Source organism: Chanos chanos, chromosome 2 (assembly GCF_902362185.1).
Source record: "Chanos chanos chromosome 2, fChaCha1.1, whole genome shotgun sequence".
In the NCBI taxonomy this organism is placed as follows: Eukaryota; Metazoa; Chordata; class Actinopteri; order Gonorynchiformes; family Chanidae; genus Chanos; species Chanos chanos.
In genome coordinates this window covers 9,965,117-9,988,153 of record NC_044496.1, presented here as the reverse complement: position 1 = coordinate 9,988,153, position 23,037 = coordinate 9,965,117, and the positions used below count along the sequence as shown (strand labels likewise).

Below are 23,037 nucleotides of genomic sequence, written 5' to 3'. Positions count from 1 at the left end.
GTGTGTGTGTCTGTGTATGTGTAAGTGTATGTGTGTGTGTAAACAAATCTGTTTATATGACCATAGGTTTTACATTTTCCACTAATATTCATAATAAATCACAAAACTGCTAGAAAAAACCAACATTTTATTTACATTTACAGAATGTGTGAACTACAATCTCTGATATTAATAAATGATTTTTTTTTTTAAAGGATGACTCTCAAATAAGCATACTCCATTACATTAGGAACTGATAAGCGTGTGTGTGTGTGTGTGTGTGTGTGTGTGTTTTTGTGTGTGTGTGTGTGTGTGTGTGTGTGTGTGTTGTTTTTCCTTAGATATTTCACATTATTTTATATCCTCAAAATGATTCTTGTAGAAATTTTCCAGTACAGAAACATCATCTCCTATCTCTTGAGTCAAAATAATTAAATTAATGAAAACAACAACAACAACAACAACAAAAACAACTTAATTTATCATAGAAATCTAGAAGAAGAGACCAGTAACAAACACATCATGACAAGCACCTGAAAGGGAACCTGCTTAGACTGCAGAGGAACAGGAATGAACAATCTCTACGTGAAATGAAACAGCTGTCGCTGCTATTGCTCCACTATCAGTGCCAAAACAGTGAATAACACTTAGGGCATGTATCAGGTAACCTGTGCATTCAGCTTACAGTTTTATCTTCATTCAATAGAAATGCTGATTACAAAATACAAACATATGAAAATATAAGCTCATGGGTTATCTATGACTTACATACATTTGTAAGATAGTAGGATTTACAACTTAGAAATGTTTGCAGAGGCTGAGCGCAGGACATTTTGAATTTATCCAGTTTTCTTTTCTTTTTTCCTCTTTTTTTTTTTTTTTAAACTGGAGCAAGCAGGGCACAGAGAGCATCACATGGCCCAGCTGAGAGTACTCTCCCAAAAGCTGTATCTCATCACACTCACTTTGAACGGAACCACAGGTCAAAGGAGTCTGTCAATCTCCAATTTGTTCATCATAGAAAATAGAAAAAAAAGAAAAAAAAAAGAGCATGATCATAAAATCAGGGAAGTAATGGTTTACCTTGTGCAAACGTTAACATACATTCAGAACACAAATTACTATGGGTATGTGTCATCTCAACAGAGAACATAATTGGAACATAATGAGTACACTATACATATATATGTATGTATATCTTTCGGATACGATTAGCAGTGGTCATATAAAGCAATACTTTTTCATCTTGTACCTTTAGGTGAAAATATAAGATCAGACACAAGCCGTTGATTGATGTCGAAATTACCATTTAAATAACACACACTGATGAGATGTAAAATAGTAGGGTTTTTCTGTGTAGCTTTGTGTCATTAATTGCTACTTATTATCTTGTTTTTAAAGCTCACACCATAAAATAACCCCTATGAATCAAAACACTAGATGTTTTTGTGTACTGTATTTCACTTCAGGACTTTGATAGTGTATTTATCCATGACTGACAGTACAATTTAGAGCTGCCAGTACAAATGCCCCTCAAACCATTTCTACACAGGAATGTTACTGTTGTCATGAGGAATGAGTGCGACATAATCAATCCACTTTGTCCTCACATTGTCAAACAACATGCGGCTTAACGATTACACTTAATCATTACACTTAGTCATTTCTGAAGATCTTATGAAGATAGGTGGAGGTTAATTAAAATAAAAACATTAAAGACCCCGTCTGATGACGCTGTCAAAACTTTCCATTCATCATTTTTTTTTCTGTAAACAGGCCCAGCTGCCTTTAATAGGGATCGTTTTATATTTTCCCTTCACTGTGCTAATGGACAAACGCATTAAGTGTACAGGGAATGGACACTCATTATCATAACTCTCCAATTCTTCCTTGATGTTGCACTTGATCCAAGAAATAATAAAAATACCAGTGACCCCACACAAACAAAGCACTTGGCAACTTGACAAGACTCAAAATCCTCAACAGATTTTTATATGCCATGTAAGGTCATAAGTTACCATGACAGGGTTTCTGTCTTATGCTAGAAATTTTCATATTGATTGATTGGTTTGTTTATTTGTTTGCTTCTTTGTTTGGTCTATGATAGTTTACAGTGGTCCTTGACCTTATTCATTTAAAGTTGCTAATATTTTTGCATCAAAAGTGTTTTATGACAGCTTAGAGTTGTTTTTCCTATTTCAGTTACCCATCAGGTCAAACACATATATATGTCAATGCCAAAATAAAGGAAACACAAACATGTCTTGAATACTATAACAGACAGTTTTACCACCTTGAGCCACTACAGCAGCATCCATACTCCTTGGAACAGATTCTACAAGTGACGGTAATTCTTCTGGAGGGATGTAACACCATTTTTCAACGAGAATTTCCGTCATTTGGGAATCACCTAGGCTCAGTTGGGTTGAGATCTGATGAGTGAGAATGCTCTGGTATTTGAATTACCTCACTTCACACGTGACCTCAAACACATGAGACTACTGAATGGACACCTGTCCCTTATGGATAAGGACATTGTTATCATGAAAGCAACCACTTCAACAGAATAGAAATTCTCTACAGGACAAAGCTGATTACTCAAAATGGCTTTGTATGTACTAGCGTTTACTGTGCCCTTTAAGAAGTTAAATGGACTTAAGCAATGGTAGGAAAATGCACCCCAAATCATAACACAGGTGCCAAAAACCATTACCATGGAAAACAAGCCCAAAGCTTTCTTTTGGCATACACCACACATGCATCCATTCATTTATTGAGAACAGGGTGAGAGATTTTGATCATGCTGCTTTTACTCCACAATTCATTAGATTTCTGCCTGTGTTTCTTGTACCAAATTGTTCATAATTGTTCATTTTAAGACGTAATGAAGAGATTATGCATTGCAACCAAACTATTTGTCACTTTGAGAAGCTTTCGGCGCACTGTTCTTCATGGAATTGCTTGCTCATGCCCAGTTTACAGTTAGCTGATGCATGATAAGCTTCGCATCTGATTTGATCTACATCTTCAACCAAAACATGGATATCATGGTTGAGGAGTATGCACTTTTGACCTAAAATGACCCTAACTGATGATATCTTTCTCTCAAAACAACTGTGTATTCTTGGGTTTCAGTCTAGCACTTCAAAGACAAGCATAGCCATGGTTCACTGAGTTGAGTTTTTTTTTTTTTCAAATATATGGCCAGGGTCGATGTGGTGACAGGACACATTCTGATTACTTGCCAATTACCCAAAACTGTAAGGAGCCCATTGCACAGAATGATTTTATTCACACACACACACACACACACACACACACATATATATATATATATATATATATATATATACATACACACACATACACACACACACACACACACATATATATATATATATATATATATATATATATATATATATATATATATATATATATGTGTGTGTGTGTGTGTGTGTGTGTGTGTGTGTGTGTGTGTGTACGTATGTATGTATAGATATATATAGATGTTCCTTTGTATTACTTAGAGTGCAGTGTCAAAGATGCACGTAATTACACACTGGTAACATGGCACTAATTTGCCACCTCTATGTGTGTTGATAACCACCATGTGTCTTCACATACCTTAAACCAGCTCCTAAGTGGCTTTGACTGGTTTCTATGCAATATAATATGATGTGAGATCATTTATATTTCCATACACTCTCTCACAATGAGAGCAGCACATGTATTAATTCAGCAGAAGTTGTGTTGATGAAAGAGATAATGGTATAGGGGAGAGAGATGGTGAGAGAAGGGGGAAGAAAGGTGCAGAGAAGTATAATTATCCAGTGTTCATACTGGAATTTGGGGCCTCGTCATGAGTACTTTCAAAGTATATGACAATGAAATAAGTTGTTAGAACAAAAGGATAAAATATCAGAGAAGAGGGTTGCCATGAGGTGAGACAGTAGTGCATGGGAATCTGATTCCTTTCCTGTATTTTATTTGTCAAACATTTTAACAGTAACCCTTACCACATTTGTTTTCAACTCACTGCTGTTGGTAATGAAAGAGGTGCTGGAATAAACTGAATGTTTGAATCTGGTCATTCGTGTCTGTTTTCTCTTTGAAACTCAAACTCAAAGATAATTATACAGCAGGTAAACAATACAGTTTTCACCCTAATCATTTCCCTGTACGTTGCCCTGTTTGGAGACATATTCAAGGAATAGATCCAGGATCTCTAAAGGGAAAATTAGATCTATTGATTCACTGCTCTGAACTTGCTACATCCATCAAAACATCCCATTACATGAACACAGGCTATATTATTTACCAGCCTCAGTCCTCTGTGCTCAATTTCATATTTCAAAACCTTATGAAATAATATGACTTGTGAGCAATAAGAAAGATTGTAAATGACTGTTAAATAAAGGTGAAGAGATTTGTCATGCTTAGATGTAAGAGTTATGTACTTCATTTGCTGATATGGAGATGTCAGACCTTTCGTATACCAACTAAAATGCACTTTTTTTTTTTTTGAGTAAACCATTCTTTCCCTCTGTTATAGAATTAAAGAAAAAAAAGTACTGCAGAAAAAAGAAAGATATTACATTTTTTGTCACCTTGATTCAGCCACTACATATAGTTTAAATAAATAATCTTTGTAAAGATGCTTGATGAAATGATACATACATCCTGGTTCTCAGTGAGCGAAAATGTCATTGTCACCCTCCTGACCACAGCCAGCTCACTCTGTTATCACACAGTTTAGTTCTGTTCGTCCTATCCTTTTATAAAGGATGTTAGATTTGTGTCTCTTGCACATTGTCTTTTGAGCTGGCTTGGATTAATAAAGGTTCATGCACTGAGCTATGCAGGGAGCTCATGGTTGATGCATGGTTGTACGCAGTCTTGTAGGAGTTGTAGTGGTTGTAGAGCTCATGCTCTAGTGGAGGTAGAGTCAGGTGACTCTCGATGGTTGGTACTCCTGTCAGTTCCTCATCTACATTGATGATCTCAATGGCCCGTGTAGGCCCGTCATGATTCTGCTGGTGATGCTGCTTGCGCATCTTGTAGAAGATGATCAGCATTACTGCTGCCATTAGGGTGATGGCCACAAAGCAGCCGATGATGATCTTGGTGGTCTTCATTACTTCATCCAAGCTGTTGGGAGATCCATCCCCATATAGATCTGTCACAGGGATTGTGTAGGTTCTCTCTGTTGCCTTGGTGGAGATTGGTGTCCCTCTGGTGGTGGAAGATGACCCCCAGCTGAATGAAGGCTGCACTGGTGTCCTACTCTCATCGATTGGTGCCTCTATGGTCTCCACAGTGACTGTGGTAAAATAGGTGACACCAGTGCTGTCAACAGTGGTCACATTCAGAATGGCGGAGGCCGAGGTGTTGCCCAGCATGTTGCTGACCATGCATGTGTAAGTCCCTGTGTCCTGTATTGTGACATTAGTGAAGTTTAATGTTCCATCATTGAGGACTGAGATGCGTACCTTATATGCCCCATGGGTCATAATGGAGCCGTTTGGTGTTATCCAGCTGACTGAAGTCAGAGAATTTGTTCTACATTTGAGCTCTGCTGTTGAGCCCTCAGTCACATTGAGGTCAGCAGGAGGCTCCACGATAACAGGTCCATTACACTGAAAATAACTCTGGTCTAGCTCTCCAATGTAGCGCCCTTTGAAGTTAGAAGGGGAATAGCAACGGGCACAGCAGCTAGTGTTGGCTGGCACAGTCTCCCTCAGCCACCAACTCAGCCACAGGATGTCACAATTGCAATTCCATGGATTGTGGTGTAAGTGAACCCTTTCCAAGTGACGCAAAGGGGTGAAAAGGTCATGGGGCAAATGAGTGAGGTTGTTATGGGCTAGGTTAAGCTCAACCAGCGATTGCAGATCATCAAAAGAGTTTCTCTCAATGACCTGGATCTGAGCGTGCATCATCCAAAGCTTCTGTAGGTGAACGAGCCCTTTGAAAGAGCCAGGCTGGATCACGGACAACTGGTTCCCAGATATTTCCAGTTCATCCAGACGAACCAAGGGTAGGATATTTGGGATCTCTTTGAGGTTACACATTCCCAGGTTCAGGTAGCGCAAGTTACTCAAGCCCTCAAACGCTCCGTCTGATATGTAAGAGAGCCTCTTGAGCTCACCTAAGTCCAGTCTTCGCAGTGATGGCAGGCGATTGAAGGCATAAGAGGGTATGCTTTCAATGGGGTTATTCCTCAACCAAAGCTCCTTCAACTTAGAAAGATACTCAAAGGCTCCATTTGGGATGGTTGTGAGGCGATTGTCAAAGAGTTCGAGGGTGTTAAGGCTGGTCAGCCCATTAAAGGCGCCAATCTCAATGTTCCGGATGTGGTTTTTACTAAGCTGCAGGATCTCTAGATGACGAAGGTGTTTAAAGCTGTCGACTTTGATTAGCTGGATGAGATTGTCCTGAAGGTTCAGGTAGCGTGTGTTGGTAGAGATGCCATCGGGGACATCCTTCAACCCTCGGCGAGTGCAGATGACCTTGCTAAATTGGTTACTACAGGAACAAACAGAAGGGCAAGTCTGGGCTCGTACAAGTCCTGCTACCACCAGCAACTGCAGTGCTAACAGCAACAGAAAAAAGGGGTCAAACCAAACCCCTTTCCTCCTAGGACCTCTCATCATCTGGTGCTGATGGTAGGAGGTCATCTTGTTCAACATTCATAATTTATCGGCTTCTGTTCCTCTCTCCCCAAATGTGTGAAATGAAGCAAGCTGAAAAATAAAACAAAAAGAGAAGTTTTTAAGCAAGGTATAGCTATAAGTTTAAGGGAAAAACATTTGAAAATTATGAGAACACAAGACATAACCTAAGAATTTCACTGATATAATCAACATATAAAAGGTTTAACTGGCAACTCTCCTGACAAATACACTTTTCGTGAGTCTAAACTATATAAGTTGTGTTGGAATATAGCTTGCAGTTCTCTTTGACCTACATATGTATCCTGGAAATATATATTGTTATACTTATTTTTCAAGTACGGTCTCTGAAAGCAATACCATTATTACTCTATCAAATCCACTTAAATGAACAAAGCTTTGAAAGTCTCTGCGAACTAGGCTGTTGCTGCTGCATAGCAACCTACACCTGCAGTCCAATAACATTCAGCTTTCATGAATATGGAACATTTTATCAGACAATCTAAGAATAATGGCATCCTTGGAGAATGCTGCATACAGAATGTAATGCATTAATGTATGTAACAGCAGAATGATCATATTGTCAGGCAGTGCTCCTTAGGGTATGCATTACTGCAAATACTGGAATGACGTGATGTGGATACTAGATACAAGTATCACTGGCATTACAAAGTGCCAGTAATTGTAGTAAGTCACCCTTGCGTGTCTTGTTGTGATTATGAAATGGATCCAAAGGTCCATTTGAATGGCTTAATGATATAACATCTTAATGAATTACAATAATGAGTTTCCTAGGTGTTAACAAATTATACGAAAGCAGATATGCACAAGGAAAAAGCACACAAACACTCTCATGAGGCATTGTTGCTAGCTGACAGTTGACAAAGTGCTCATCAATAAACTGGGGTGTCTGCAAAGTTGAGGAGGGATGTAAGTCAAACACACATGAATAAACATATTAGCAGACGTAAATAGGCTCAAAACACATTAAACATAACTCCAACCCGAACATTGACCTTAACTGAAAGAGGTTGTGGTAATGTCTACTAATGTGTTTCCGCCCAGCTAGTTTCCTGTGTGCAGATTTTAGGTGCAACAGTTGCTTTGCAGCAAACAAAAAGTATACAGATTCATAGAAGAAGCATTTCAGTCTGAATAGTTCCAGGCATCATGTTATGGGAATTATCACTACAGGTTGTACTGTCACCAGTCAGAGACCAGTGGAGACTATGAGCTAGATTTATACATCTGTTTTACAATTAAAATACTGCCTTCTACAAACAAACAAACAAAGCTTTATTATTCTATTCTGTATAATACTTTCATGTATGAGTACACTGATTTATTAAACAAATGAATTGATAGATAAACACATGAAATTATATTGTCTTAATGATCAAGTTTCATGGGCAAGAGAATAAACATACATTTCCAGTCGGCTGTACTGATTGCCTTGAACACTGCAATTATTATGCTGCCAGTGCAACAATTAAGATGATTTAACACAAAGCATATTTCAGTCTGTAAAACAGTCAAATAGCCAAGCCCCACACAACTGGATGTAATGTAATTCTAAAACAGATCCATTACAAGAATGAGTGATTCCACGGAACATCAGATGTTTTACTACTGCCATTTATGAGCACTGCAGTCAATACCTTCATTTAAAGAAAGGATAGGGAGTTGTGTATTACATTACCGTAGGGTTGTTTATGCACATGGGCCACTGACACACATTCCCACTGATTAACAAAACAAAGATCACTGGCTGTGCAGACACTGCAGTTAATTAATAATCACGACAACAAAGTCATCTGGAGCATTGCTGTAAATCATGTGGCATTAGATAACACCCGAACTGATAAAATCATGAAGCCCAGCCTCTTTTCATGTACCAATGACTTTATTCCTTAGGTGCAGCCCTTCACCCCTGAGAGAGGGTCCGCAAATCTCAGTTTATATCAAAAAGAGTTTGACAGCACCTTATTTTCCCCCCGCCCGCGTACAATAAAAACAGGAAGAAACAAAATTAGTTGTAACTGAAGGAATGTGAAAAATTCTGCATTGATCACTGAGACAGTGCTGTTTCATTATCTCATGCTAGTTCAAAAGCAACATAACAATCTAGCTTTTGTTTTACAGTAACAGAGTGAACTGGTGTGTGATGTGAATGCTGGAAGACAAAGCTTGAGGCTGTTCCTGGAACTTTTTTTTAAATTTCTTTCCTAATGTCTCTTTACTCTGAGCTCTTGTAAAAAAACATATTTTGGTGTACAATGCAGCTTGTTTGCTTGGTTTTTGTTTTTTGTTGTTTTGTTTTTTTTTCTTGTGTGTGTGTGTAGAGACAGCTGTTCAGTTAATTTTACATAGGCAACGGTTGTCAGTTTTTCTCTGAGTAGCTATAACAAAACTCCTCGAAGAACATGTTGCTCACAGATCTGTATGTCATCTTGAAAACTGTGAAAATCATAGGGTGTGACTGAACTTGTCATTGACAAACTCAAATGATTAATCACAATACTCACCACTGAACATTAGTTCACACAAACTTAATTGACAGTGCTGTGGGAGTCTGGGAGGCCTTTAAAGGGATACACACACATTTAAAAACATGGGAGACATAATCAGGCCATATCTTGGCAGGAGCTTGTTTATCATACCAGAAATAGCCAATGAATTTAAGAAGAAAGAGATTCCTCTCTCAAGAACAACATAGCAATTCAACGCCTACTCTGATGTCTGGATACCACCTGCATGAGCAGTGTTTAAATGGAGATTTACTTTTAGTCACATCATTAATACCAGTTAGGGAGCATAAAATATTGATGAGAAATATTAAGACAGGACTGTGTAGAATGTGTTTTGGGATTCTGGGCAAAATAGTGTTGTAATCTAGCCAGTTACCTCTACCAACTTCTCTTAACACTGGGCAGGTGATCTTTGTTGGGCAAATGAACAGTGTGCTGGCAGCAGTCAAACTGTTTTATTATAAGTGCTGTAGTAATACTGTGAAGAGTCTTAGTGAAAACTGAGAGCCTGTTGTAACCACTCTGGAGAAACTCATTTTTATTGCAAAATGACAGTATTCCTCAATTTGTCATTCATTGATTGTACATATCAACCTATTACTAGAATAAGTGTGTGCTCTTAAAAAAGTTCAGTTTCATGTGTCATTTACACATGTTCTAAAGAAATGCCAGGGTGTCCTAAAAATAACTCAAAATGGCTCCCCTCAAAAGATTTTTTTCCTCTTCTGATCAGACAAAGGGAAGGGAATTCCGCCATTTGCCGTTGCTATGCCAATACTCAAAGAGATACATTCCAAGAGCAAAGACTAAGTTTGCATAATTGTATGCAGATGAACGGGTAGATCATTGGGATTCATCAACAATTGCTCACAATAGAATTTAGGTATATTTCCTCTGCAGGCTTTTTCTAATTTGATTTAGCAAAATTGAAGGGTTGTTCTTCAAGCTGTAGAACTGTACATTGCTACACAGATCACAGAGAGTTCATACAAAACAGTGCAGTAATTATCAAAATTAATTCACAGCTGCAGCAAGCAAGATTTTCTAGATTTTTTTGTCTTAATTAAGTTGGAAGAGTGATGGCCTAATTCCATATGCTGCAGAAAGTACATCTTAGGCATCAGCATTAAGTGGAGAACTTAGCATACATTAATACTCATTTTTCACAAAGATTCATTATATTTATTAAACACACAGAGCATTTGTTACTACTTTGCGGTTTGGAATGCTGTGCAAAATTGCCTCCTCTTTAAGTACACATTTTCACAATAACTCAGTACAAATGTTGGTATCACACTGTTCAGCCCATACTTGTAAAACCTGAATTTAGATATTAACAGGTGTATTTTTCTGTGAGCTAGGGGGATCTACCTACGAACAGCAGAGTTTGTAGGCTTTTCTTTAAGCCAGGAAATAGCACGGCTTAACACAGTGGATCAAGGTCGTGATAGTGAAACATCATTCAGTCCTGAAATATCACTCAAAATCATTCAATAAGGTGTGTTAGATTAGGGAAGAAGCTAAATCCTAGAAGAGTGTGCCCATTCAGGTTAAAGTGGAAGATGCTTTTCCTGCATTACCTGATCTTAGCCGTCAACTTTAGCTCACTTGGCACAAAATAATTTGAAAAAAACCCAGAGACAAATAAACAAAAACAGTTCGGTGCTTTTTAAAAAGGGCTGTGGTGCTTCCTACATCTAGGGTTCAAGGTTTGAATCTCAGATGTGTCGTATGTTCACATCTAATCTCAGATGTTCTCAGATGTTGCCAACCGTCAGGCACCCTCTTCTGCTGTCACTTAGCTATTGCAGGTATAGTTAGACTAATAGCACTCTCTTCCTGAAGCAGTGCACACTACAAAACCGAAAAAAAAAAATGTGAAAGGCAGGGGAGTAAAGAAGCACAAGAGGTTACAAGAGTACTTTTGAGAGCTGCACATTATATATAAAAATGCAGTGCATTTAACAAATACAGGAAGTTCTTTCACTGGAAGCCTTTCATTTGCTTTTCAGCAAGGATGTTTATTTTGTCATTCCTCTATTTGCTATGAGTATTTCATTTGTAGATGAGATTCGTCAATATGATGCTTGAGGCCTCAGCGTAACACTTTGTTAAAAGCTTAGTATCGCTCAACAACACTTGTAAAAGGCAGAATTATTATAGGTAAAACTCTAAACTACAATCCTAGAGATTTTTTTTTAAATCCATATATGTTAAGGCTTCCTTCCATTTGGAAATAAACTGCTGGCATTCAAACAGCAGAGTTTAGTGACGGTTGTCCATTTACTGTAGTATGTCAGCTTAATTTAGTCATCCAATTACCTTTGAACACATCTGACACAAAAAGCCCTGGTATTGATCATTCTAAAGCCAAGATGGGAAGGACAGGCCTCTTGTCCTGGGCATCACTTTGTATCAGTCATCTTCCACGTTTTGTCTCATAATCAGTATCAGACAAGGTTTTCCGAATGCACCCATAGGAATCAAGCATGGTTAGAAAGTAAAAGGAGAGAAATTACTTATGATGAAATATTCTGGGCATATGTGTTATGTATTTTCATTAAAGATCAACTGACAGACCCAATGTCTATAATATAAACTTAATTATGAAAGATATCTCTCTCTCCTTGAGGACTGCAAATATCTGGAATGTAATGCTTATGAATACTAGAAAAGCCCTTTCAGGTTACACTTTCAAAGCACTAAAAGATGAATTATTTTAAATAAGTGTTTAAATGATAGCTGATATTGCTCGTTTACTGGTCATTATTATTTTTATAATTGGCTGACTATTACCATTTTTGATTGTACGATCATTCATAGTTTATATATTTAGATTGTGTTTAGCCAGAATTGAACACAGGACATTGATACTAGCTCTTCATGCTATCAGAGATATTGCTCCAAAATCCTCCCAAACCCTGGTCCAGGAGTACTCATCCTTGAAACCGCATAAATCTGCAACCTTGGTACAAGTGGCTAGTCCGTCTCTTCTCATAATCAATGAGCATAAGACATTGACTCTCCAAGGCCAGACGTTTTGAAATCCTTACCCCACCAAAAAGAGTGAACATCAGGCAGGACTCCCCAGGCACCAACCTTATTTCAACATATCCCATATTCATCTTTTTTTTCAAAAGTTTATCTTGACTAGAACTATGACCATCATGTAATTTTTATCTTCTAAACTTTATCCTGACAAGAACTATGACCGTCATGTAATTTTTATCTTCTAAACTTTATCCTGACTAGAACTATGACCATCATGTAATTTTTATCTTCTAAACTTTATCCTGACTAGAACTATGACCGTCATGTCATTTTTATCTTCTAAGCTCTCATCACACGGCTTTTTCTGTGCTTCTGTATTGGCTTTATTGGCTTTATCCTTTATCATTTTCCTTGCACTTCCTGCACTTGCTGTAAAACACTGGCTTCTGTTTTACCTTTGCATCTAGCTGTTGCACTGAACATTTCTTGCAGCTTTGCCTTATGATAAATTAGAATAACATCCCTCTGGAACACTGTGCCTGCAGGAATCTGCCCTTACTTTATTTTACTGATAAAACACTTGTACTTTCCAGTCAGTTCTAGATACATGTGTTTGTTACTTATATTCCTACATTCTGTGTTCATATGAATATTTTTTAAGAAGATTTAATTGTTCGACAGTGCTTTGAAAACCCACATTCTAACACAAAGACCTCTTATTCATAAGGAATTGAGTCTCACAGTTTCACAAAACCCCACAGTTTGTATCTGATCATTTATTTGTGTGTGTGATTTCATGTGACAGAATGTATGTCCTTGTTAGAAAGTGTGCTTTCTGATAAATATGTCTGCAGTAGATGATTACCATTTCTAGCCAATAAAGTGACTGAATGTCAGTACTGACAGGCAAAGGTAATGCAAAACCAGAGCTACAAATGATCTTATGAATCATCTGAATATGTAATGCATTATGATTAATGAATGAAGATTAATGATTAATATATTATGATTAATTGAGGCGAAACTTAATCACTTTTTAATTTGAGTTGTTCTAATATTTCTGCAGTGGGTGATAGCTTGCTCTAATTTACCAAAATAATCAATTTATTTTGTATATTTTTTTTTTAAGTTGTATATATGTTGTATTTATGTTGGTTATGTAATGTTGCGGTTGTCATAAGGAGATAAAGAATGATCTGAATGAGTGAAATATATTGAAGAAGAAGAAGAAGAAGAAAAATGTATACACCATCTATGGCGTTAAAAAATTCACAAAACAGTAAAAAATAATGTAATGAATAGTAATGAAAGCGAGAGAAAAAAAGGAATGGTTGAATGGTTACATTTGGTTGAAGCAATGTCCACAGAGGGCAAAGGTGCATCCTGCATCTGCTGTTCATGGTTTCAAACTCATCTGTGCCACATTTGCCAGTGTTGGCCTGGCATCCTTAGCTCTGTCCCCCAGGGGAGGGGTATGTCAGCCAGTGTCACTGTCCTTCTAAATGCTTGTTAGTGGTGACTGGGAGGTTCCCATGTACTTTCAGGATTTATCACAAGCATAGCATTTTCATTAGAGTATGTTACACCCTCTGACACAACCAAGCACATAGTGTCCTCACAGTTTTCACAGAGGATGCAAGGGCTAACTTCATACACAGACTTACCTATACTGAATGTGTTGAAATTCTTGGATTAGATATGACAATGTTTCCATAATAATCCCAAACAGCTTTGGGTCTACTCTCAATGTGAGGTAGAAAAAAACCCAGAGCCTTTCACTTTGGCATTTGGCATTCAAAGCCACCTGCTCTTTCTTAATAGACATTCTAAGTCCCTAAACTTTTGCTGCAAATATATTACCTCTGCCTTTGTTGATGGAAATTCAATGACATCTTCAGATTTTATGTGAGTCACATATCTAGGGCTTCTTTATCCTCTGGTGACACTGATATCCAGTTGAACACCATGGCAGCATAGTTTGAAACAACTTCAGTGCGGCTCCAGATAAACTAGCCAAGTTTCAAGAACAAAAGAATTCTAAGATCAAATGATCAGAAGCTGCCTTCAGGTCTAAGCAGACAAGGACACAGATATTATCGGCTTAAGCGTGTGCATGTTAATTCTACGCCACGTTAACTGTGTCAGTCTCTGTATTATGGTAAGTGACTAAACCTGACTGAAAATTTTCTACAATGTATTTTATACTAAAAACACACTTTTAAAAAAATATTTTTGCTGAAAATATGAAGGTTTGAGAACGATTAATTTTAATTAGATAAAGTTTTTTCAAGACAGATTTTAACTAATGACTAACAGTATACCATCAGACAGGAAAATTACAAGTATTCATTTATTTGGTGTGCATCAGGTTCAAGCGGCATGCAGAAGGTCTTAATTATGCCATGCAGTTTTATTCAAAGCAATCAATAAGCACCACTGAGGGTAAACTGCAAAAATCTAATTGAAAGTTTGTCCTTGATTAGTCTGCTTTTCTGTTACGTTTGGGCCAACATTCTTCTGAAAATACTTTCTGAAATCCTCACATTAAAATGGGGACAAAGGTTTGCAGAGGGAATTAAGAGCCAAAATCATCAAATAGTCAACACCCCCCCCCAAAAAAAACAGCAATTAGTGAAAAAGAAGATGTTGTGTTTAGCCTTGTTGTTCTCAACCTTACTAGAAAAGTAAGGTTGCTATCACTCATTGTGGTAAATGTGGTAGTATTAGTCTCCTTTCATTAGGTAAAATTTTTAGGCTTTAAAAATCCAGGACAGTCAATTTTCTTTTGAACATCCAGACCTTTTGAACAGAGATTCTCTTTCAGATGATGCTGGAAAATTATGCTACAGAATATTGTGAACAGAAAAATATGATAATAAGTTACCAACAAGAATACTGCCATTTCACTAACACATGCAGAAAAGCCAGCGAAATAGCGCTATGAAACCGTAAAAAATGTTGTAATTGAAACTGGTTCTTTCTATACATGCCGTGCTGTTGTATATGTTTTGTAACTGGGAGTAGTTCAGTGTAACAGTGTTGCTAGATAATGCTTCCAGCATGTTTAAGATTGGCCACTTCTGTTACTCTGCTGCATCTTCAGCATGAAAACATGTTGTTGGGTACAGTGTGTTTCAGAATGTGTTTCACACATTCCAACCATATAAACAGCTCACTCCCAGTAGTTCTTTAATGACTGAAATAAAGAGTATATAAAACTTCTCGAGCATGCTCAGCATATTTACTCTCAAAGATAAAAGGACAAACATTATACAACAGAGGTCTCTGGAGACATTATGCTGGCTCCTTGGGGGCTGAGGAACAATAGCTGTCATAACTTTTTTTTTTTGCTTATGGGATGACTGCCAAGGTCTTTATTTAAATGGGCAGAATGTTTTGCAGGCAAAGATATACCACACAAATGGCAGAATTGGGAAATAGTGAAAAGCTGCACATGTACATGTTATTCATCTTGAATTCACAACTTTAACCAAGGCCACCATAGTATTTCATGTCCACAGAGCCCTTTGTAGGTGTTTGATCCGAAGTGATCAAACACCTACAATATTTATATTGTATATTTAGAACAGAGACAAGTAAACAAAAGAGTGATTCCTAAGGACACGATGGTGTCTTGGAAGAATCATTTTTTTTTCCTCCCACAGAGAGTTAGTGACCTGTTTGAACATGCTCAACTCAGTGGTAACTATAATAACATCCAATTCACTTCTATATATACTTTCCATGTACCTAAGGTGTAATATTACGACAGTCCATGTGTAATATTACAACAGTCCATGTATGTGTTTATATGAATATTCATAGGTTATGGACTTCTTTTCTATATTCATACTGCTTTGTCTCTGCCAGCATTTTCAAATAAATAAAACAACAACCCTCTTTGCTGAATTTAATAAACTGTTTTTTTCTATTTCTGTTTGTAATAATATTGTGTTGTTGCTATATAGTACACTCTTGTTAGTTTCTTCAAAATGAATATATTGTTAATCTTATATAAATGTTCAGTTCAAGCCTGTGATCTAAAAGAAATGCAAGTTTAAGTACATGTACTTCAAATCTCCATTTAAGTGCTACAGTCATATTTTCCTGGTGATGTTTTGAAACAAAGATGTGCTTTTTTCACCTCCAGCTTCTTCCAAAAATCCCCTAGTGCTATAACTAGTGCTTTGGCATAAAACTTACACAATACAAGACATTAAGGTGACTCATAAGGTCAGAATGACCTTACAGAGAATTATTTACTTTGCATTAATGAATTTGTATACTTTGATCTATGAATAAGTTTAGTATGCTAACCCATCAAGAATCTGTGACACCTTGTAAAAGGGTTCTTCTATTATTTAGCAGTGTAGATCCCATGAATTCTCTACCTTATATATATATATATGTATGTACATACACATATATAAGGTAATTGCCAAATTCTAAGAGTAACTGAGTGGCAGTTACACTGTTACAATGTACACCGTCATAAAATAAAAAACAAAAAACAAAAACAACTGCTTGTGTCATTATGTATCACCATTTTCTGAAAATGAGCAGTCTCAACAAAACAAGACAAATCAAACCCTTCAGCTATGACTGAAAACCAATACACACAGCTTCCAGATCAGCCTGTGAGTGTTTCAGAGGGCATGCAAAATCAATTAATGCGCATAGCTTCGAAGAAGAGCCTTCCAAGCAGTTTTGTCAGGGAAATATGTAGAAACAAAGAAATAAAGCAGAAACAAACAAACGAACAAAAAACGCATTCCCAAAGACACATACCCGAAACCATATCCCACAGGAGTGCTGCTTTGGAAAACGGCTGTATTTAAATGTTAGGCTGTGCTGCCCCAAGCCTGAGGCCAGGTATTATCTGTATAATCACCAGATTGTGCTAAATGAACTTATGCTGCCTCCATTATCATAATGACGCTGATAAATAATCAGATGAAATGGCTGCAGTCATTTTCTCCCTGCTCCGGCTGTCTCTGACTATGTGGGTGGATTAGGCATGCAGAGAGCTGTGACCCTGCAGTACTAATGTTCATATTGAACACTGCGTATAATGCATCAGCTTATCAGTATGCTGCAACAGTGCACAGTGTTAAAGAAGCCCCAGGTGCAATCCAGATATGAAGAATTCAGCCTTTAACAGGTGCAGCTGTCAATGAGGGAATTTTGCTTTTTGTGGGATCTTACCAAAGAAAAAGAACAATGTTCAGTGATGTCTAAAACAGGTTAATAGCTTAAATTATTCATTCTGTACCGGTCTCTTGAGTCATGTATATTTTCTCAATAAAATATAATTTTGTACTCTTTTTTTGTACTATTAAAGCTTTGTGTTGTTTAGGTAAACAATTACAGCAGTTTTGGACAAGCATTTGGCAAAAAACAAACCCTTGAAAATTATGTTTAGCTTAGTTGTTAGGCCAGTGCTGAAGGGCTGTCGTGGAGGATGTAACATTCTGCTATGACAGGTGCATGTCAGCTTCTTAAAGCAATAACAGCTAACATCATCTAACATTAAGAATTGATGTTCATGTCAATTATGTAATTAAAATTCTGATTGTACTTTCTTTTACACTAAATCAGTGTCATTGTATTTGCATTCTTCAGGAAGTATCAATTGTTGTGCCTTATGTCATAAGGTGACTTCAGGACTCGGATCTATCTATCAAGAAATACTGAGACTAGTTATACTGATAAATTGGTATGACAATTTCTTTATTTGTAACAGCTGCAACTACTTTTCTCTGATATCAAAAATATGAGTTGAGCCATGGTAAAGCAGCGTTTCACTGGAGTGATGAACCTCATTTTCTCCACTGGCTTATTTTAATCAGGACAATTAATTTGTCTGCAGTATTTAATGAGCACATTAGGAACAATTACCGTGAGTTTGCGACCTCCACCTGTTCATTTAAAACACTACATCAAAACAGAGACCCCAGTCACAAACAACCACATGAGCAAAGTATCTGTAACTGGTGTATGTATATTTGCCACTTTTTCTTCAGAAGAGTATTTGCAGTTACTAAACATCACATCTGCAAACTTCTGCTTGCAAAATAATGGAAGGGAATTCCTTGACCTGTAGTATTTCTGTCTTAGAAATGTGCTTAGAAATCACAGGCTATCACGTTCAGCAGCCTTAAAGGGATGGGTGTTTAAAGGTGAAGAGGAGAGACAGTGTGAGGACAAACTACCACACAGTATTAGGCGAAAAGCCTGTGGGGATGTAAGTGCTATGCTAATTCATTACCCAGTTGGTAGTGTGTGCTCTTCTGTTTTTGCTAGTTGCCATGCATAAGTGTCTGCTAATGAATAATTGTTCACCTAAAATGTTTCTGTCAGTGAAAATACTGGTCAAGGAATATTGGACAAGGACAAAAGAATGAAATGCAAAGCCTTTCCATTTTGTTCATAGAAAAAGTGAATTGAGCCTTTGTAGGGTGACCGTATTTTGGTTTTCAAAAAAGAGGAGGAGGGTGTGTGTGGAAGGGAAGGGGGCAGGGCTTGGGGGGGTTGACGCTTTCCCCTCCTAACTTATGAGGAAATTTAAGTGTATGTCACTTTTGGTTCCTGTCGTTGTGCATGTAAGGCTGATGGTTGACAATGCAATGTGAAACTGCATCTGTACTTAACTGCCGGCAATACATAGCCGGGTAGTCTTTAATAAGACGAATAACTACTAGCATAATAACAGCGGCAAGATGACCTTATTTCTTTCCATTCAAGTTTTGGTGGCATTATGGCTTTCTTAAGGTCTGTTGTTAACGGTAATGAATGAGATGCAGTTTAACCACGATAGTGTACATGACCGTCCATTGGTGGCATGTGAGAGGGCGGGACATGAGGAAAAAGGTAAAAGCAATGCAAACACACACACAACGAATCGCGACTGTGGAGAGCAAAAGGCAAATCCTGGACATTTTCTGCGATTTAGAAATGCGGGCACATTTTTAAGGTCTGAAAAAGAGGACATGTCCGGGAAAAAGAGGATGTATGGTCACCCTAGCCTTTGCTATGAAAGGCTAGGCTTTAATCTTAGCTTAATATCCCCCTGTTTTCCCCAGCTGATGATGCTAATTGTTAGAAACTTGAAATTGAGCTATCACAGCCAAATTGCAGTCAATGGAATCGAATCTATCAAACCCACATCTACACATTGATCTCCTTGTTTGTTTTAAGGTAAGGAGATGATGAAAAGATTGAAATTGGTAAACCCATCCTTTAAATCTTTCAACAAGAACATCCTACACCACAATTCTGTAAGGATAAACCAAACTTCTGGAGAGAGTTAAATCAGCTATGTGAAAGCATGTTTAGCCTCAGTACAAATGATTGCTTCTTCACCGCTGAAGCTTGAGGCGTGTTGAAATTTCCACCAAGTTATTCTGAGCGCAGTATGTGGGAAAGCGGGCACTCCATCAGATTCAGGACTCATACAGCATAATGCTATTAGTCATCTTCATAACAATAGACCTTAAGACCACTGTAGCACATAATCTGTCCCAGGGGAAGAGTTAGTCAGACTGATATGGTGGTGTTCTGTTAGATTCCAGAGAAAGAAAAGCACTATTGTAATGGGGGAAAGGTGGCGAGGAAGAATACAATTACCACACAAAAGAACATCAGTCAGTGTGTTGGCAACGTCCCTTTGCCTTGTTGGGCACACTCAGCTTGAGGGAGAGGAAGCTCTCTGTGTTCTTATTGTGCTGTAGAGGAATTTTTAGCGATGTATTCATAACCTTGGTTGTTGATTGGAAAAAAAAAACAAAGGAGATGAGAGCTTTCGAAACAAAACGGCAAGAAAGTACCATAGAAAACAAGCATTCTTATTTCTTTTTTCATTGGCCTAAAATAGCCAAGACACATCTAATCTATTTAAGACTGGCAGGGAGAGAACTATTGCTCTTTCTACATCCACAGTATGTGACTCTAGAGCAATAGCTCCCAGTCCAGACTATCTGCTTGATTCCTGTTTTTCAATGGAGAATCACAGAGGGAAAGTGCTGACAAGGCTAAAGCACTGTAAGATGGCAGTCTTTCAGGTTCAGGTGGATTTAAAATGTGTACTGTGTTGACCACCGTCACCATATACAAACTCATTTTTAATCCTTAGTCAAGGGGCTCTATAATGAATGAAAACCAAATTAAAGCCAAACCTAAGAAAAAGAAGAATTTGAGGCTTTCCAAAAACATTATCAGAGATTGCCTGTTTGAATTCTAAAGGGAACTCATTCCAGATTTTGAAAACACAATAATAAAGAAAAATATACATCACTTATGGTTCAAGACCCACAAAGGAAGATCTAAGACCTCACTATAGATCATACAGGGACAAGAACATGAAATGTATTCATGTGCTAAACCATTAAGACATTGAAAGATGGGGAAAAAAGACTTTGTAATGAATACTGACAGACACAGGGAGCCGATGATGCACGGTCAGAGTAGGTGTAATGTACTTCTTTCCTTTGCTCTAGTTAAGATTCTGGCAGCAGCATTCTGAACAAGTACATCAATAGCTCTCTTAGGCAACCTGTGAAAATGCATTAGAGTAGTCAAGACATCTAAAAATGAACGCATGCGTCAGACTTTTGGCATCATCTTTGCATAAGTATTGGGGAGGATCTTTCTCATGCTATAGGGAAGAATGCAGTCATATTCACACAGTCAATACGAGATTAAATACATTGATGTGATAAAGAACACCTAGACTCAGTACCACAACTTCAAATGATAAAATACATCTCATATCCTGACTCTCTGAGCCAAATTACTTAAGATTTCCTCTTATTGTTTTTTTTTCTTTTCTTTTTATAAAGAACATCCTTCTTAACTCTGTCAATTTTTTTTTTTTGGAAATTGTTAGTTATCTAAATCATTACACCACATCACATAAATACCACACCATATAAATCTATCAGTGAATTCATAGCAACAGCTTCATCAGTTCTTTATGGATGTGCTAGTCTTTGTGATATGACCTGTATGCCCATGTGAGTTCATGCAAAGCTGACATTTGATTTCATTTATGAGTGTGTATACAAATAAGAGACAGAGAAAAAAAAAAGTTGAGCTGACCCCGAGGGAACACCATTTGTTATGTGTTCTTAATGTACAGATGCCAAGACTGATAAAAAAAAAAGCCTTCTTCACATTGAGTGTAAATATAGTGGAACTGGTTCAGAATGTCACCAAAATAGCCAAGATGGGTTTTTTTTTGTCATTTTTGTTTAATGATTAATGAGTATGTTGTGATGTATAGGAAAAACCCTGAGAAAAAAATGAAATGGAGAAGAAAGGTACTGAAGGTACTGAAAAGGTACTGAAAATGAAGAAAATTAAGCACAGCTTTAGGAAACAGCCTCTGTAATTTACCTCTGACATGTTTGTATGTGGTATTTGGATATGAAGAGTTTCCGCAAACAATCTGGCGGAGTGAATGAGCTTAATAGGAAAGTGAAATTCCAGGTTTGAACCACAGCACTATTAGACAGATTAATACTGCAGTGCTGTGTGAACTCTCTCATAATTAACTTATTGCTGTAATATGTTTGGACCAAGTGCTTCAAATTTATGCTAGTGGCATGAGGTGAGAGCATCAAAACAACAAAGGTTACAAGAGATACTGCTATTCTATAGTGATCTTCCTTCTCTACCTGTAATTCTAATAAGTCAGACTGAAGCAGATCAGACCATGGCATTTCTCTTTCCTGCCATCTAGAAACTTGTCAGTGGTCCTTTAGGTAACAAAGGTATACAAGCAGACAGCCCTGACTCAGCCTACCATTAAGGTCACTACAATACTAATAATTTTGCCTCAAGGGCTTAAAAAAAATACAAACACATGATGAACATTGTATTGTTTGAAAACCATAATGTATTCTGAGTGCGATACCCTAACTGCAGTCTTAAAGTTGTACTTGCAAGATTACCCCTGCTTCTCCCACATGTTAAACAGTCCAAGAGGTAATGCTTCTAGTCTTGACAGTCAAGCTTCGTAAATCACATTAAATTCACAAATCCATCTATTTGCATGACACCTACCCATTTTTTGCACCCTGCACCACTAATATTGCAGTTCCCACCCACACCAATTAATATTGACAGAGGAACACCCAAAACTGCATATTAAAATAAGTACTCATGCTAACATCTAAACAAATTGTCAAGCAAATTGTCATTTGTGTGGCATCTTGGTAAAACAGGCCTCATGACTTTTGGCTTGTGCTCACAGCTTTGCATATAGGTATTACCAGACCTTTAGTAAATACAGCGTTGTATGCATTGCAGACTAATTTCATGTAATCAACGAGAGAAAAAGCGACTAGAGTTAAGTGATGAGCACTTTAAGATAAGGAACGAATGATTTGCTAAAAAGCATACAGACTTCCCTTTTTCAAGTATCTAAGACTACTTGCAGTAGCTCTAATACAAACACATGAATTATTCCTAAGCAAGCTGTCTGTGAGAAAAAGAGGAAGGGAGGGGTATTTTTTTTCAGGGGAGGGTAGAGGGGTTTAGAGCTCTCAGGCGCTACTGCTGAGCCACAGTCTGGACACAATAAGGAGTCCAGTCACTGAATTAAATAAAAGCAACTTGAAAGAGCAGATCCCACATTTTCACAGCACTCACCCAAGCCACATGTCTTTGTATCTCTTAAACATCCCAGGCTTAAGACGTTACTGTGGCAACAGTAGTCTAGAATCCATACAGTATCTGTTCTTTTAGACTATGCAACATGCAGTTAGACTTTCCTGGACTGCTCAGCATGAAAGGAAAAAAGAAATCTGTTTTTGGCTGTATACCTACAGGGCAATTAGTTGATGAATGAAACCTTGCATACAGTC

At 37.5% G+C, this 23,037-nt stretch overlaps 1 protein-coding gene across 1 annotated transcript; it reads right to left on the bottom strand.

Moving 5' to 3' along the window:
* Positions 1 to 4,769: 4,769 nt before the first annotated feature.
* Positions 4,770 to 6,671, bottom strand: lrrc4cb (leucine rich repeat containing 4C, genome duplicate b). The gene has a single exon (XM_030766502.1). The coding sequence runs from the start codon at positions 6,669 to 6,671 to the stop codon at positions 4,770 to 4,772; it is 1,902 nt and encodes a 633-aa protein (XP_030622362.1).
* Between the last annotated feature and the right edge of the window lie 16,366 nt (positions 6,672 to 23,037).

Bases quoted from the DNA above. Each gene is read 5' to 3' on its own strand.
- lrrc4cb (XM_030766502.1), bottom strand. From the start codon at position 6,671: ATGTTGAACAAGATGACCTCCTACCATCAGCACCAGATGATGAGAGGT.